This window comes from Saccopteryx bilineata, chromosome 6 (assembly GCF_036850765.1).
Source record: "Saccopteryx bilineata isolate mSacBil1 chromosome 6, mSacBil1_pri_phased_curated, whole genome shotgun sequence".
NCBI lineage: Eukaryota > Metazoa > Chordata > Mammalia > Chiroptera > Emballonuridae > Saccopteryx > Saccopteryx bilineata.
Genome location: NC_089495.1, coordinates 23766001 through 23781682, shown reverse-complemented (window position 1 = coordinate 23781682; position 15682 = coordinate 23766001). Strand labels below are relative to the sequence as shown.

The 15682-nt window shown below is 37.1% G+C and overlaps 1 protein-coding gene across 5 annotated transcripts in view; it reads right to left on the bottom strand.

Annotated features, from left to right (window-relative positions):
- Positions 1-15682, bottom strand: part of WRN (WRN RecQ like helicase) — a 141750-nt gene that overhangs the window by 81059 nt on the left and 45009 nt on the right. For all 5 annotated transcript variants that reach the window (XM_066235107.1, XM_066235108.1, XM_066235109.1 and 2 more), the window contains exons 11-17: positions 13661-13787; positions 11817-11892; positions 10099-10166; positions 9054-9162; positions 8395-8463; positions 5549-5631; positions 1118-1224 (exon numbers count right to left, since the gene is read on the bottom strand). In XM_066235107.1, the coding sequence (XP_066091204.1) occupies positions 1118-1224; positions 5549-5631; positions 8395-8463; positions 9054-9162; positions 10099-10166; positions 11817-11892; positions 13661-13787 (639 nt within the window). The remainder of the gene's footprint in view (positions 1-1117; positions 1225-5548; positions 5632-8394; positions 8464-9053; positions 9163-10098; positions 10167-11816; positions 11893-13660; positions 13788-15682) is intronic.

Sequence of the window (15682 nt, the reverse complement as noted above, 5' to 3'; positions counted from 1 at the left end):
AAAGGCTCAGGAAAGGAGTACAGAAAGCAATCTTCCTGGTTTCCAAAAGTTACTTCAGACCGTTCCACACGAAAAGCAGTCCTCAAGGTACTCGGCCTAGTGACGTTCACCACACAAACGTCTTCTTTCCGATTATATGTATTGTTGACACTATCTTTCTATATTATTTGTACTGTTCCAAAAAACATTTATTGTTTGGTACCATTCTTTATATTTTTATACGTATGAATCAAACCTCCTGTACTGGACTATGAGCTATTTTAGGGCAGAAACTATATTTTATATTTCTTCCAAATTACCTACTTCGTAAACTAGCAGTGTCCCACTGTGTACTATCGTCCAGCTCGACTACTCAATACCCGTGTGAGAGAGTTACTTCCCTTATTCTCAGCTTTCTCATCAGGCTCACCTTCCATTTACCCAACTTTTTATGGAGCACCCACTATGTGCCAGGTACTGTCCTAGATTTTATAAACCAATCCATCAAAAAGTCCCCCCAACATGCCTGGCCTGTGGTGGCGCAGTGGACAGAGCATCAACCTGGAATGCTAAGGTCATGAGTTCAAAACCCCAGCTTTGCCTGGTCAAGGCACATACAACAAGCAATCAACCGATGAACAACTAAAGTGAAGCCACTATGATTTGCTCCTTCTCACTTCCTGTCCTTCTTTTTCCTCTCTGTAAAATCAATAAATCAAATCTTTAAAAACAACCCAAAAACTCTTCCCAACAAAGAATATTCTAGGGGGAACCCACAGACAACAGACAAAATATAATACATAAGTTAAACAGTGGCTACTGCTATTAAAAATTAGCAAAGGAATATAAAAAATATTGAATGCTGGAGGAAGGATACTTGGAAATTTTTCGTCTGGTGGCCTAGGAGACCTAAATGGAAAAGTAATATTTCAGCAAAGGCCTGAGAGAAGGAATCACATCATGTGAATTACCTGGGTGAGTACTCAGGGATAGGGAAGAGCAGGAAGAAAGCCCTGACACAGGAGCACGCCTGGCATGTTTAAGGAACAGCAAGGTGAACAGAGAGGCTGGAAGCTAGCAAACAAGGAGACAAACACCAGAGGATGACGTCAGTGACACTGCACTTGGCAAAGCTTACCGAGGGGAATGCTGCCTTCAGGGAGCCCAGGGCCCTGAATGAATCTCTAAAGTCATGTCCCCACTCAGAAATACAGTGAGCCTCATCCACAGCAATCAGAGTAATGCCTATGAAACAGAAAAATAAATAAATGGGAAAGATAAGTTAAAGCTCAAAAAGAAGGAATAACTTCATTTAAATCAATATCACCTTCTTCACTTAGAATATATAAACATTACAGAAAGAATAAATAATCAAATCAAAATACTGGGTTCATATGAAACTACAAGCATAAATAACATCAAGTGACACCAAAAATCATTACTGAGAAGAGGGAAAATAAACAATTTTAAAGTAGATGAAAAAAGAAGGAAACATTTATGTATTATTCAAACACATTTATTAGATTTCAGCTTTCACGATTACTCCTCAGAGAAATGAATTACTATTACCTGTCCTCAAGTCTATCAGTCACGGACCATCATAGTGATAATGCCTCCCAAAAAAGAGCTGTTCTATTTCTCTTTGGTAATACTTTTAATTTTGTCTCATTGATTAGCTCCCGAGAGATAGAATCAGCAATTTCTAGTGAGATTAAGTACATGACTCCGCATGATTCATATCATATTACCGAGAGTGCCTCTGAGAGGCCGGGACTGAAACACAGGATGACACCCGCCCACATTTTCTCCTGTAAAATGGTGAGGGAAGAACTAAATCTCACCATGTACAAAGTAGGTAAGGAGGAATATAGTTTGTTCCTTCTTCCCCTAGCAAGTCGCACTGTGCTCCCACACCACACACCCACACTGAAACAGAATCAATAGTGTGTAGGAACACATTTCAGAAAAGGGCTTTATTGTATAGCCAACCATTAAAACGTCCTCAGATATTTCAGAACAATGGCAGAAGTGCTTTTACCCTCCATTACCAAGTTAATACTCAAGACAAAAATCATTTTTTCCCTTCAGTAGAGATGATCACTACTTGATACTTAGCTGAATATTAATAATGTCCTGCCACTAGTAGTGTGCTTAAAAACACGTGCTCTGGAGTCAGGCTACCTGGTGCAGAGTCTCGCTCTGCCACTCGGCATTTGTGTCACTGTAAGCAAGTTACTCAAGCTTCCGAGTCTCAGTTTCCCCAAGTAAAAGTAGGTAACTGTACCTAACGTTTATTAGTTACTCTGAAGGATTAAACTAGATCATTTTCACATGGAATGCTAAGACAGGGTCTGGCCTAAGAAAGATCTCAATAAAAATATTATTACTATTATTTATAATTTTTTAATGTTTATTTTATTGATTTCAGAGAGAAGAAAAGAGAGAGCAGGAGAAACAGGAACATCTGTTCCTGTCTGTGCCCTGACCAAGGATCAAACCAGCAACCTCTACACTTCGGGACGATATTCTAACTAACTGAGCTATCCAGCCGTGGCTATTTATGATTATTAAATGCCCACTATGATCCAGACACTCTTCTAGGAAAACAAAGATTAATTATATGCAACCCATGACCTCGAAGAGCTCATAATTCTCAAGGAGATAGACATGCAAATAAGCAATGACAATTCATTGAGGTTACCAACTATAATAGAGCTGGAGGAGAAAGAAGGCAAACAAGAAACCAACTAAATATGAACAAAGTGGGTTGACTGGCCTAAAAATTCCCTGATTACTGCTGAGTAGCTGGGAAAAGTCTATGTTACCACCATATTTATTTTGTCTTTAGAAACCAAATGACCCAGATTTCAAATTAAATAGGTTAAAGCAAAGATGGTGGCTCCTCCTTTATTTTAAAACCTTCCTTAAAATTATAGGTTTGACTAAACTATCTTTTAATGGAGCTGATCTTTGTCCCTCACAATGAGTTTCGCCCACTCGCACTTGAAGCGTGCAAGTCCAAGTGTCTGACAAGGTCCTATACATACTTCCCTTTGGCATACCTGCCACTCAAGCCTTACTTCCAAAAGTTAAAACACAATTACAAGTGTGTTTAAGGAGTCTCCATATAAACGGTGTGTGCTGCTTCTGTTATAAATTCATATTACTTAAATAATGGAACTTTCTTTTTTTTTTTTTTTTTTTTTTTTTTAACAGAGACAGAGAGAGAGTCAGAGAGAGGGATAGACAGGGACAGACAGACAGGAACGGAGAGATGAGAAGCATCAATCATTAGTTTTTCATTGCGCATTGCAACACCTTAGTTGTTCATTGATTGCTTTCTCATATGTGCCTTGACCGCGGGCCTTCAGCAGACTGAGTAACTCCTTGCTCGAGCCAGCGACCTTGGGTCCAAGCTGGTGAGCTTTTACTCAAACCAGATGAACCTGCACTCAAGCTGGCGACCTCGGGGTCTCGAACCTGGGTCCTCGGCATCCCAGTCTGATGCTCTATCTACTGCGCCACCACCTGGTCAGGCAATAATGGAACTTTCATCATAAAAATCTAAAAATCTGATTAGCTAAATGTCAGACTACTGTACCAACACAACTTTGAGTATGTTCACTTTTGTGAGCATTTTACAATTTCTTGCAAACACCAAAGAAAAAATATTTCAAAAAGAATGTATCCCTTTTTGGGCCCTGGCCAGTTGGCTCAGTGGTAGAGCATCGGCCTGGCGTGCAGAAGTCCCGGGTTCGATTCCCGGCCAGGGCACACAGGAGAAGCGCCCATTTGCTTCTCCACCCCTCCCCCTCTCCTTCCTCTCTGTCTCTCTCTTCCCCTCCCGCAGCCGAGGCTCCATTGGAGCAAAGATGGCCCGGGCGCTGGGGATGGCTCCTTGGTCACTGCCCCAGGCGCTAGAGTGGCTTTGGTCGCAACAGAGCGACGTCCCGGAGGGGCAGAGCATCGCCCCCTGGTGGGCAGAGCGTCGCCCCTGGTGGGCATGCCAGGTGAATCCTGGTCGGGCGCATGCGGGAGTCTGTCTGACTGTCTCTCCCCGTTTCCAGCTTCAGAAAAATACAAAAAAAAAAATGTATCCCTTTTTGTTCAATATGAGAGTCGATCAAAAAAGAGCACTTTCATCGATCATATGCGGAGTATTCCGCCGTAATGCTTGCAGAGTCCATAACTGAATCCATTACAAAAAATAAAAAGAGAATTAGGACAACCTACCAAAGGATCTAAGTACAGACCTAAGCTAATTGTTAACTCCATCAAAGAAACACAAAGAAAATACTAACACAGAACAAAACATATCCTAACCACTATGTACACAGACCCTGGCTGTTACGATCAAGCCAGGAGATTTGTGTCTCTAAGGTAATTAGGCTTAATCTAAAGTAAAATATTCATAAGAACTTCATAGGAGTTCACAGACTAATGGGAGACACACCAAATTTGTTTCCCATGAAAGGTCAACATATAATATTTCATGAAGGGAGTTTAACTGGTGATGAATGTGCCTTTGACAATATAGTGAATCAAATGTTACTGTCTGCCCTCATTCTTTTGTTGGTATTTAACACATACTAAAAAAACACAAATTTGTTTTCATTATAGCGTTAGAAAAATTGTTAAATGCCTTCCTAGATTTATATGCAAGTAATCATTAAATGAGATATTGCAATGTTGAAACTTTGCCTATGTAGAATTATTATAATTATACAAGATTATTTAATATTAGAAAACTAAAACTGGTTGGTTCAACTGAAAGTTTGAAATATGTGCATTTGCAGTAGAAGCCTTGATAGCAACACTTGAGAGCTGAGTTTAACTATCAAAAAGGAAAAAACAAAAATTTTTTAAGTCCAAAAAAATAATGGAATCAGCTTTTGACTAATTCTATATTTAAATTTTCTAGGAAAAAAGCTCTAACTTATCCAATTTGTAAAATTAATCATACTCACTGGTGGCAAATAATCAAAGGTTCTGTGGTTTCCAACCCTGACTGCACATCACAATGACCTGTGAAAACCACAGAGCCCAGGGCCTACCCAGCATTGAATCATTTTCAAGATGGAAGGATCCCTACATGTTTCTAAAGTTGGAAAGGTGATTCTCTTGAACAACAGGGCAGAAAACCTCTACATTGAATTAATTTAGATCTCAAATACATTTAAAAAAAAGAAAATTATAATTTCATGAAATCTAAGGCTCATCATTCATTCAGCAATACACTGAAATGCCTACTATGAGCCAGGCACTGCACGAGGGAAATATAAATAAGAATGGTATTTTTTTCTCAAAAAAGTTTATAGTGTTGCAGAAGAAAACATACATAAACAGGTGATTATAATACAGGAGCCTAATTTCTATGGCAGAAGGAATAACAGGTCCTACGGAAAAAGACAGAAGAGACACCAAGTTGGAGAGTCCCGAGATTTCCTGGAAAAGTTAATGTTTGAAATAAACTTTAACAGAAGTGAAATCTAGTATCCATCTATAAGTTTAACTTTTAAGGGTAACTCAATTCAATAAATAGTTGTAAGGATCCTATTGTTTCACTTACCAATATGAGCCTCAAGTTGCTGGAGTAAGTACAAGTTACCTGAACAGAATTCTGGAGTTAAGTACACAATCCGATATTTTCCTCTATAAAAACAAAACAAACAAAGAAAAGAAATAAGACAGGAAATATACTACAATAAAGAAAACAATGACCTAATGAATTACAACTTAAAACAGTAATACCTGACAAATTTTTACATAATACATTATGCTAGTTAGTTACTAAAAACTGAATGAACACTGTGTGTACATCTTTGATTTCACCTCTACACAAAAACTGACAATGCCTGTCAGGGAGTACTCAGCATGAAGCTGACAGCAGAATCTTGGCTCTGGTTTCTAGTAGTCTAGCCTCAAAATTAGAGTGCTTGAGTTAAATGATCAAATCTATAGTAAACCTTTTATGTGTCCACAATCCACCCACATACCACCCTCCTTCTTAAAGAACTACAACCCATTATCACAGTCCTGGCCCCTCCCCATGATTAAACCCCCAGCACCCACGTCTCTCCCCTGTATTCTGCTCTCTCGCCTGTATCTTCTCGGGCCAGAGTCAGATACTATCAAAATCAAGTCAATTAGTCTCTGTCCTAGCACACGGGGGTCTGATCAGAAAACAACCAGTCAGTCTCTACAAGTGGCAAGACGTGTAACATGTAAAACAAGGAGTCTATTTAAATGTGACTAAAAGAGCTGAGAATGCTTATCTCCTCAGAGGAAAGAATGAGTTAGACACATGGAAGCTATAGATTAAAAAGAAACTACTCTCAAAAAGTCTGGCACTTTCTTTAAAAGTTCACATAGAATTACAATACAGTTCAGCAGTGAAAACCTATGTTCATTTAAAAACTTGTACGTAAATGTCCAAAGTACTATTATTCCTAACAGCCAAAAAAGTAGAAACAACCATGATGAATGGACAAATAAAATAGGGTAAGTCCATTAAATGGATTATTTACCCATAAAAAGAAATGAGGCACTGAGAACAATACACTAACTGAAACAAGTCAGGCACAAAAAGAAGTCACATACTGTATGAGTCCAATTATTGGAAATGTCCAGAACAGGCAAATCATAGAAACAGAAACTAGATTAGTTGTTGAAATGGGTGGGGACAGTAGGGAGAGACAGCTTTACTGGTATGGAGGTTTGGGGCAGGGTTGATGAAAATGTTCTGAAATTAGATAGTAGTGATGGTTGCGCAACATTCTTAATGTACTAAAAGCCACTGAACTGTACCCTTTAAAAAACAGTTAAAGTGATGAATATTAAATTATGTAAATTTACCTCAATTAGAAAACAAAAGTTAAGCATTTATCTACCACACGATCCACTCATTCCACTCTTCAGTTTATACCAATGAAAGCAAAGCACTTGTCTGTACAAAGACTTGTATACATTGTTCACAGCAGCCTTACTGGTAACAGCCCAAAACTGGAAACTATCTAAATGTCTATCAACAGGTGAATAGATAAATAATTGTGACACATCCACATTCAGCAATGAAAAAGGAATGAACTATTGACACATGTAACACATGATGAATCTCAAAACAGTTAAGCTTTGTGATTAAAACCAGACAAAAATGTATATTATATGACTGACTCTATTTATGTCTAAATTTAGAAAACATGAACTAACCTTCAGTGACAGAAAGCAGATCAGTAGTTACCTGGTGAATGGAATGAAGAAGGTAGGAAAAGGTGGGAGAAATAGACTAAAAAAGGTATGAATAAACTTTGGCGATGATGGATATGTTGCATATCTGGACTGTAGTGATGTTTTTATGGGTGTTCATATGCCAAAACTTACCAAATTGTACATTTTAAGTATGCAAAATTTATTGTATATCAATTATACTTCAATAAAGGAGATTAAAAAAATGTTTAAAATAAAAAGAAAACATATATTCAAAAAAATATTTAAAGGACTAGTCATAGCAGCTTTCTTAGTAAGAGCCCAAAACTAGAAATAGCTTAGGCATCTATCAATAAGGGAATGAAAAAACAAACTGTGGAATGTTCATACAATAAAATACCACTGTGGTATTTAAAAAAAGACAATTACTGATACATGCAACAGCCTGGAGAACTCTCAAGACATTACGCTGAAGGCAAGAAGTCTCACACAAACGAGTTCATAATGTATGATTCTATTTACATGAAGCTCTAGACCAAGCAAAACAAAAGCACGGTAGAAAAAACTAGAACAGTGGTTTGCTTTAGGATAAAGACTAAAAGGATTAACTGGGAAAGAATATAAAGGAACTCTGAGAGACAGTAATACTGTACATCTTCATAGGGGTTTGAGTTACACACTTATATGTATTTATCAATAGTCAGTCAATACATGTATGTCTGAAGTTTGTGTACTAATTTTACATATACCAATATATATATTTATATATACATATTTTTGTGTGTGTCTGACAATTTTATTCTTGGAAGGAATTATGTCATGATGAGAGTAGCAAGGCAAAAGATCTGGAATCTAGTCCCTGCTCAGCCATTCATTCATTGAATGATTAGGAACAAATTACTTTAAGCCTCATTTTCCTCATCTGTACAACAGAGTAAAACTAGACACTCGCCAAGGTCTCTTCTAAAACCAAAATTTTATAATCCTATAATTACAGTACTAATATTACAGTCAAGAAATAAAAATAATAGATTTCTTTCAGTTTGGAGGATTTTTTAAATAAAAGTTCTGTAAATACACTGTAAAAGGAAATAACTTTTAAATTATGAGCATTTCATTCATGCCTTAAATAAAAAATTTTTGTGTAAAAATTCTCTCACACATCATAGAATCCTCACCGCATGATCAGAAATCACATAAATTACTCACAATTTAATATCCTCCAGAACATTTTTTGGCTGTGCTGATCCCAGAAAACAAGCTGAAATGTTGGACATTCTGTAAGAAAAAAAAAAAGACACACATTCAGGAGACAGGTGCACACTGCAAATATCAACCTCGTTCTTAAGTGAGAAGGACTAAAGCAATGCAATTCTTTAAAAAATGCGTTTCTCTTCTTTGCAATCCTCACTCTTTTTGTAACTCATTAATTTCATAAACAAATTATTTCAAGGGCCATATTAGAAGGCAGGTTGCTAAGGTGGGGTTTTTTTTTAAACAAGATTCCAAACTCAAGTTAAAAATGCTTAAAATTTTTTTGTAACTAAAATATAGGCTTCCAGGTATACACTTGATACTGAGCTAATGAGCAAAAGTAATGAAAGAGAGAGAACTCTGAGATATAAAATTTTAACCAGATAAATTTGGCTTTAAAAAAATGTTATTGGGGCCACCTGGTAACCCTAAATTACAGAGAACTTGAGAAAGAAGGTAAGATCTTCCACTAATGTGTCATTTATTACTTATAAATACAACACTTACAGAAATGTGTTACTGGGAGGTAAAATTTAAAAGACATGACAGGTCAGACGTTTCCTTCACAGAAGAAAAGGAAAGGCTGATACCGTGACAGTGAAAACAATACTTACTTGAGCTGGAGTACTTGGTCTTCCATTAACGAAATAAGAGGAGAGATGACAAGGCCAAGCCCGCCTACGTAAACAGGTGGATACTGAAAGCACAAACTTTTTCCATAGCCTTGAAAGAAAAATAATATACTCATTGAAATAAAAATTAAGCCTTGATACTTTGATTTCTTCTTACAGTGCCCTTGAATGAGATAAACGATCACTTACTAATATGCTATCTTCATAAGAGCTAGTCCATGCATAAATTTAAGCATCTACTCTCAGTTCACTCTCTTCTATATTTTATACCATTTGTATTTGTACAATTCTCCTCATTATCCACAAGGGATATGTTCCAAGACCCCAGGGGCGTGCCTGAAACCAGGGATAATACCAAATCAAATACATACGATCTTTTTTCCTATACATACACACCTATGATAAAATTTAACTTATAAGTTAGACACGGCAAAAGATTAACAATAACTAATAATAAGGTAGAACAATTACAACAATATACTGTAATAAAAGTTATGTGAACATTGTCTCGCAAGATATTTTACTGGACTGTACTCTCCTTTTCACTTGAAGGCCGCCCTTGACAGCTTCCCTCTGGCATATCCGAGTTGCCAGCATCGCTGCTCTTGTGCTGTGGGGCCGTTATTAAGTAATACAAAGATGACTGAACACAAGCAAAGCAATACTGTAACAACAGATCTGATAACAGAGATGGCTACCAAGTGACTAATAGGTGGGGAGGTGTCTACCGCATGAATACAATGGACAAGGGAGGAGGCACATCCTGGGATGGACAGAGGGAGACCGTGAGAGACTTCATTCTGCTCTTCAGAGTGGGGAGCATTCTAAAACTTATGAATTGTTTATTTCTAGAATTTTCCTGTAATATTTTCAGAACATGGTTGACTGAAACAAACAAAAAAGAAAGACCCCGTGGGTAAGGAGGGACTACTGTATTTGTATTTTGTGAGTTGAACGATAGAGTAAGCATTTAAAAACCTTTATTTATTTTTGAAAGAATTAGGCTATTTGCTTAAGTATAACTTACCAGTTGCCGTGACAACAACATTATCTCTTCTTTCTTCCAATACAGAGTGAATCACTTTCCACTGAACCCTGAAGAGTGAAGACACAAAAGGCTGTTTTGAAAAAAAAAAAGGGCTGTTTTGTTTTACCAACAAGAAACCCAAGAGACAAGTTGAACCCCATTTAATTTGTCCACTTCCTCTAACAGAATTTCCATTACATTTTTGAACTTCAATATAAAAATGTATGAACCCCAATTTTTAAACTGAGGTTACATGGTGCATGCATGTGCACTTCAGATGTGCAAGCGTATTAACACATGCACGTAAGTTTTGACCGTTTCCTTACATGTAAATTTTACATCAAAAATAAATAAATCAATATTTAACTGTAGTCAATGATTTATATGCTGAAGTACTTAGGAGGAAGTATAATGATGTCCAAAATTTACCTTGACATGCATTCTAAAAATTGGATGGATTAAGGAATGGGTAGAGATGATCGATGAATATGTGATCAACAAGTATAGTAAAATGTTGAATACATAGGTATTCAACGTAGAAAAAAACCTCAACTTTACTGTATATCTTCGAACATTTTTTTAAATGAAATATTGAGGGGAAAATCTATGGAGAGGTAATCTTCCTGCGCACTAACAACAACCTATTCCTACTAATCTGATTCCACTGGTTACGCAGGGCGCCTAATTTGTGAAAAATGACTGACCAGTACATTTATGTACACTTTTCTGTATGTAGGCCATAGTTAACTTTTTTAAATTTTAAGATCAAAAGGAAAAAAGAAACAAATGCTTCTATGGATTAAATTTTAAATTCTCAGAAGAGAAAAAATCCAATCTGGATATTTACATCTTATTAGTTTTATTCAAATTTACTTGTTCCGGCCCTGGCCGGTTGGCTCAGCGGTAGAGCGTCAGCCGGGCGTGCAGGAGTCCCAGGTTCCATTCCCGGCCAGGGCACACAGGAGAGGCGCCCATTTGCTTCTCCACCCCTCCCCTCTCCTTCCCCTCTGTCTCTCTCTTCCCCTCCCGCAGCGAGGCTCCATTGGAGCAAAGATGGCCCGGGCGCTGAGGATGGCACTGTGGCCTCTGCCTCAGGCGCTAGAATGGCTCTGGACGCAACAGAGCGACGCCCCAGAGGGGCGAAGCATCACCCCCTGGTGGACATGCTGGGTGGATCCCAGTCGGGCGCATGCGGGAGTCTGTCTGACTGCCTCCCCGTTTCCAGCTTCAGAAAAATGAAAAAAAGAAAAAATTTACTTGTTCCTCACCTCATATTAATACTTGTAAATGTGCCCTCTTAGATGTAAATATATTTGAATATATTAGAAATGTTAAGATTATCATTGTTATTCAAACTGTTGTCTTATGACTTCTGCAACATCAGCATGCTTTCAGACAATAAGATGCACAAAATAGACACACAGATACTTGTTTAACGAAAAACCAGTCAGCATCAAATTAAGATTCATTTACTAATGTAATTCAAATAGTTTCTACCCAGAACCACTTTTCTTTTCTTATAAAAATAATTTACAAACATGAATTTTATACAAATATTACTTCAAACTAACTTTGTAATTACTTACAGGAAATACAGTGTGGCATGAGTAAACCATACTGAAGTTGTACTGTTACTATTAAATGGATGGCCTATTTACCTTTTTCCCTTGTGAAAAAAATAATAACTATGTAATTTAATTAATTGAGATTATACTCACGGCTTAAAACTGGAATGGCCGAAGTAGGTCTTGAGGCAAATAACTTGCTTTGCATTCGGTCCTGGTATTAAATGGTCTTAAAATGAAACAAAATGGGTACTTATGTTAAAACAGAAGCACAGTGAGTGGGAATAAATGTTTTATCACTGGCTTCCTTTAAAGAGTACAGTGATAGGTACCAACAGGTTACTGTTTTCTGCCTTTAAATTCAACCAATTCGTTCTCTGGGTACCAATCATGAATTCAGGCAAACACCTTGATAATTACCTAATTCTAAGTATCAGAACTTGGCTGTGGTTCACAATTTGTTGGTACTATAAAAAGAACTAATGTTTTGGAATTTGCTATATTTCTAAAACTTAACATTAGACCCCTACCCATGGCAAGCAATACATCAATCCAAACTTTATAATACAATATAACTAACTTTCAATTAATAGTAAATAGAAATTACATTACAGTTACAAATGAAATCCACAGATAAAATATAATCTTCATCTTAGTTACCACTCCACCATATCTTTGACCAAAATTCTAACTGCATATAGCACAAGGCAGATATATTAACTTTACCAAACTAATTTCCATTTTCTACTCTGGTTGAAGGGTTCGCGAGTGTCCAAGAAAGAGCAATGCAAAGAGTCAAGATAATTCATCTCTAAACAAATGAAAATTCATTATTATACTTCTCAGCTTTAACAATTCTAAAGAGAAAACTAAGTTGATTTGGGGATGTCATATGTGTATTTCATGTGTAAGAAAACAAGGGGGAAAACATTTTTTAACATCTTCATATGTATCCACCTACAAAATAAACTTCAAATTTCCACATTGTAACAATGATAAAATTTAGCTCTAGAAAGAGTTCTACTTTGTGAGAAGACCCCACAATTTGCCATAATGAATGTTATTACTTACACTTATGAGGTTCACAAAAGAAAAAATGTAACAAAAATTTTTAAAAAACACAAGCCTGACCAGGCGGTGGCACAGTGGGTAGAGCATTGGACTGGGATGTGGAGGACCCATGTTCGAGACCCCGAGGTCGCCAGCTTGAGCGCAGGCTCATCTGGTTTGAGCAAGGCTCACCAGCTTGAGCCCAAGGTTGCTGGCTCGAGCAAGGGGTCACTCAGTCTGCTGTAGCCCCCCGGTAAAGGCACATATGAGAAATCAATCAATGAACAACTAAGGAACCGCAATGAAGAATTGATGTTTCTCATCTCTCTCCCTTCCTGTCTGCCTGTCCCTATTTGTCTCTCTCTCTGACTCTCTCTGTGTCTGCCACAAAAAAAAAACAACAAAAAACACACAGACACATATAAAAAAGAAGAAAAAGAAAAATATAAATAAATAAATTTTTTAAAAAAGGGAAAAATTATAGGAGGTCCACTTAGTGGATTCCTTAATATAGTTAGCATACACAGTATGAAAATCCAGCTAGTTTGCTATTTGACATTGTGCCACTTGTTTTAAGTAATTAGCTCCTGCAAAATAGACACTATGTATCATGCCATTTATAATGTTTAATATCAGTAATGAATTAATGATTTTTTACTAATGATTTTTTATCATTTTCACAAACAAAATATAAAATTCAGAATGAAAAGTTTGACATCACCACAGTCACCAAATGACATAACATTTCTATAACTTTACTTTTATAAATACTAAGATTGTACTTTATGGAGACCAAAGCACTAAGGGATTTAATGACAAGTTTATAGGACCTAATTAACTATATGACATAAGTCCTTGACCTCCAAAACATTTAAAAACTGGTCCCTAAGTTAAAGTCAGTGATAGGTACCAGAGGTGAGTCATTTCAAACATATTACAGGGTTTACCTTCTTCCTCTTCAATACCTTCATCCTCATCGTCATCTTCTTTACAAGGAACATCCAGATTTCTCTCCACTTCTGCACATTTTGAATGAATTGGGTCTACTGTGCCACTATTTAGGTTTTCTAAAGACTGAAAGTTTAAAAATAATTTTAAAAGCAAAACCATTGACAGTGCCGTATCTTTCTCACCAAACACAAAAGGAGTATTATTCATAGAGCCTACAATTTTGTTCAAAGCTGGCAGATGTGCAAGCAATACTACAAAAGAACATGTGTGCTCCAGTTTAATTACGTGCTCAAGAATGGTTTCAGAGACACATGGCAAAGAAGGAACACTTTCGGCATAAACAGAGATCATTAATAGCATATAATAAACTGTCCCGAAGGAGAGTTATCATAAATTTTGAAGTTAGACCATTTAAAACATTTTTTACTTTATCATACTTCAATGTTTTCAATTCCCAAGCAGTAGGTGCGAGTTTTAATGTTATTTTTGTAATAAGTTTCTCTATATCACGTCAGTCACATTCTTTTTAAGTATGAGGTTTAAACTATAGGCAAACAATAAAAATGCCTTTGGAATTGTCAAAACAACAACAAATATACTGCTCACAAATATGAGGGGATATTTCAAAATAAATATGAAGCAATAAAATATCCCCTCATTTTTGTGAGCAGTCGTAGATTCAAATAATTTTAGGAAATATTACAATTGTGAAATAAGGGGTTTTGTCTTCTTTTATTGTTTTCACACTAGTTAACAAAATTATACAGGTTTCTGGTGCACAATTCTATATTACTGCTTCTGTATAACATACTGTCTGACAATATCTGATTTCCTCCACTAAATGAAGATTATCTATTTAAAGAATGTTAGAATATTTCGCCCTGGCCGGTTGGCTCAGCGGTAGAGCGTCGGCCTAGCGTGCGGAGGACCCGGGTTCGATTCCTGGCCAGGGCACACAGGAGAAGCGCCCATTTGCTTCTCCACCCCTCTGCCGCGCTTTCCTCTCTGTCTCTCTCTTCCCCTCCCGCAGCCAAGGCTCCATTGGAGCAAAGATGGCCCGGGCGCTGGGGATGGCTCTGTGGCCTCTTCCTCAGGCGCTAGAGTGGCTCTGGTCTCAACATGGCGACGCCCAGGATGGGCAGAGCATCGCCCCCTGGTGGGCAGAGCGTCGCCCCTGGTGGGCGTGCCGGGTGGATCCCGGTCGGGCGCATGCGGGAGTCTGTCTGACTGTCTCTCCCTGTTTCCAGCTTCAGAAAAGTGAAAAAAAAAAAAAAAAGAAAGAAAAAAAAAAAAAAAAAAAGAATGTTAGAATATTTCAAAATTGTTTCATTCATAAAATTTTTTACTGAGAAATGACAGAAGAATTATTAAACCACCGTTCTTATTTCCTCTTTTTATTAAGACTTCCATTTAATAAATTTGACTTTAAAGATTGATCTATAAGTATATTCGTTTCAGGCCTGGAAAAGGAAAATAAAAGCTCTGCTCCTGATTGTTTATTCAAGTTAACAAAAACACTTAGGAAAGCATTTTGAAAATAAAGTCCTCTCACGTGGCATCCAGATTGTCTTCTAAGAGGTTCAAGATATAGTATCTTTACAGAAGTCCACAAGTATCCTATAAATGCTCTACCTGAACAGCACTCCTTAGAGAAATGGTTAACCAATAACGGAATATGATAGCACTTATGTTCTATTATTACTATTAGCTAATGCGTATTAAACACTTACAGGTTTTACTAAGCTCTTCAAAAGTAACACCTTAAGTAATAATTACAACTGTTACCCGAGTATCAAAAAGACTAAGTAACTTGCTCAAAGTCACACAGCTAATCAATGAAGAAGGTGGGATTAGAACCCACATCTAAATTCAGAATCCACATTCCTAATCACTACCCACTACTCTGCCTCCAAAGTAAAGGGTCAGGGGCCTAATCTCATTTCATCAAAAAAAGAAAAAAAATCAATCTAAAAATGAGGAATAAAAAGTAGGCCATGCCTGACCTGTGGTGGCGCAGT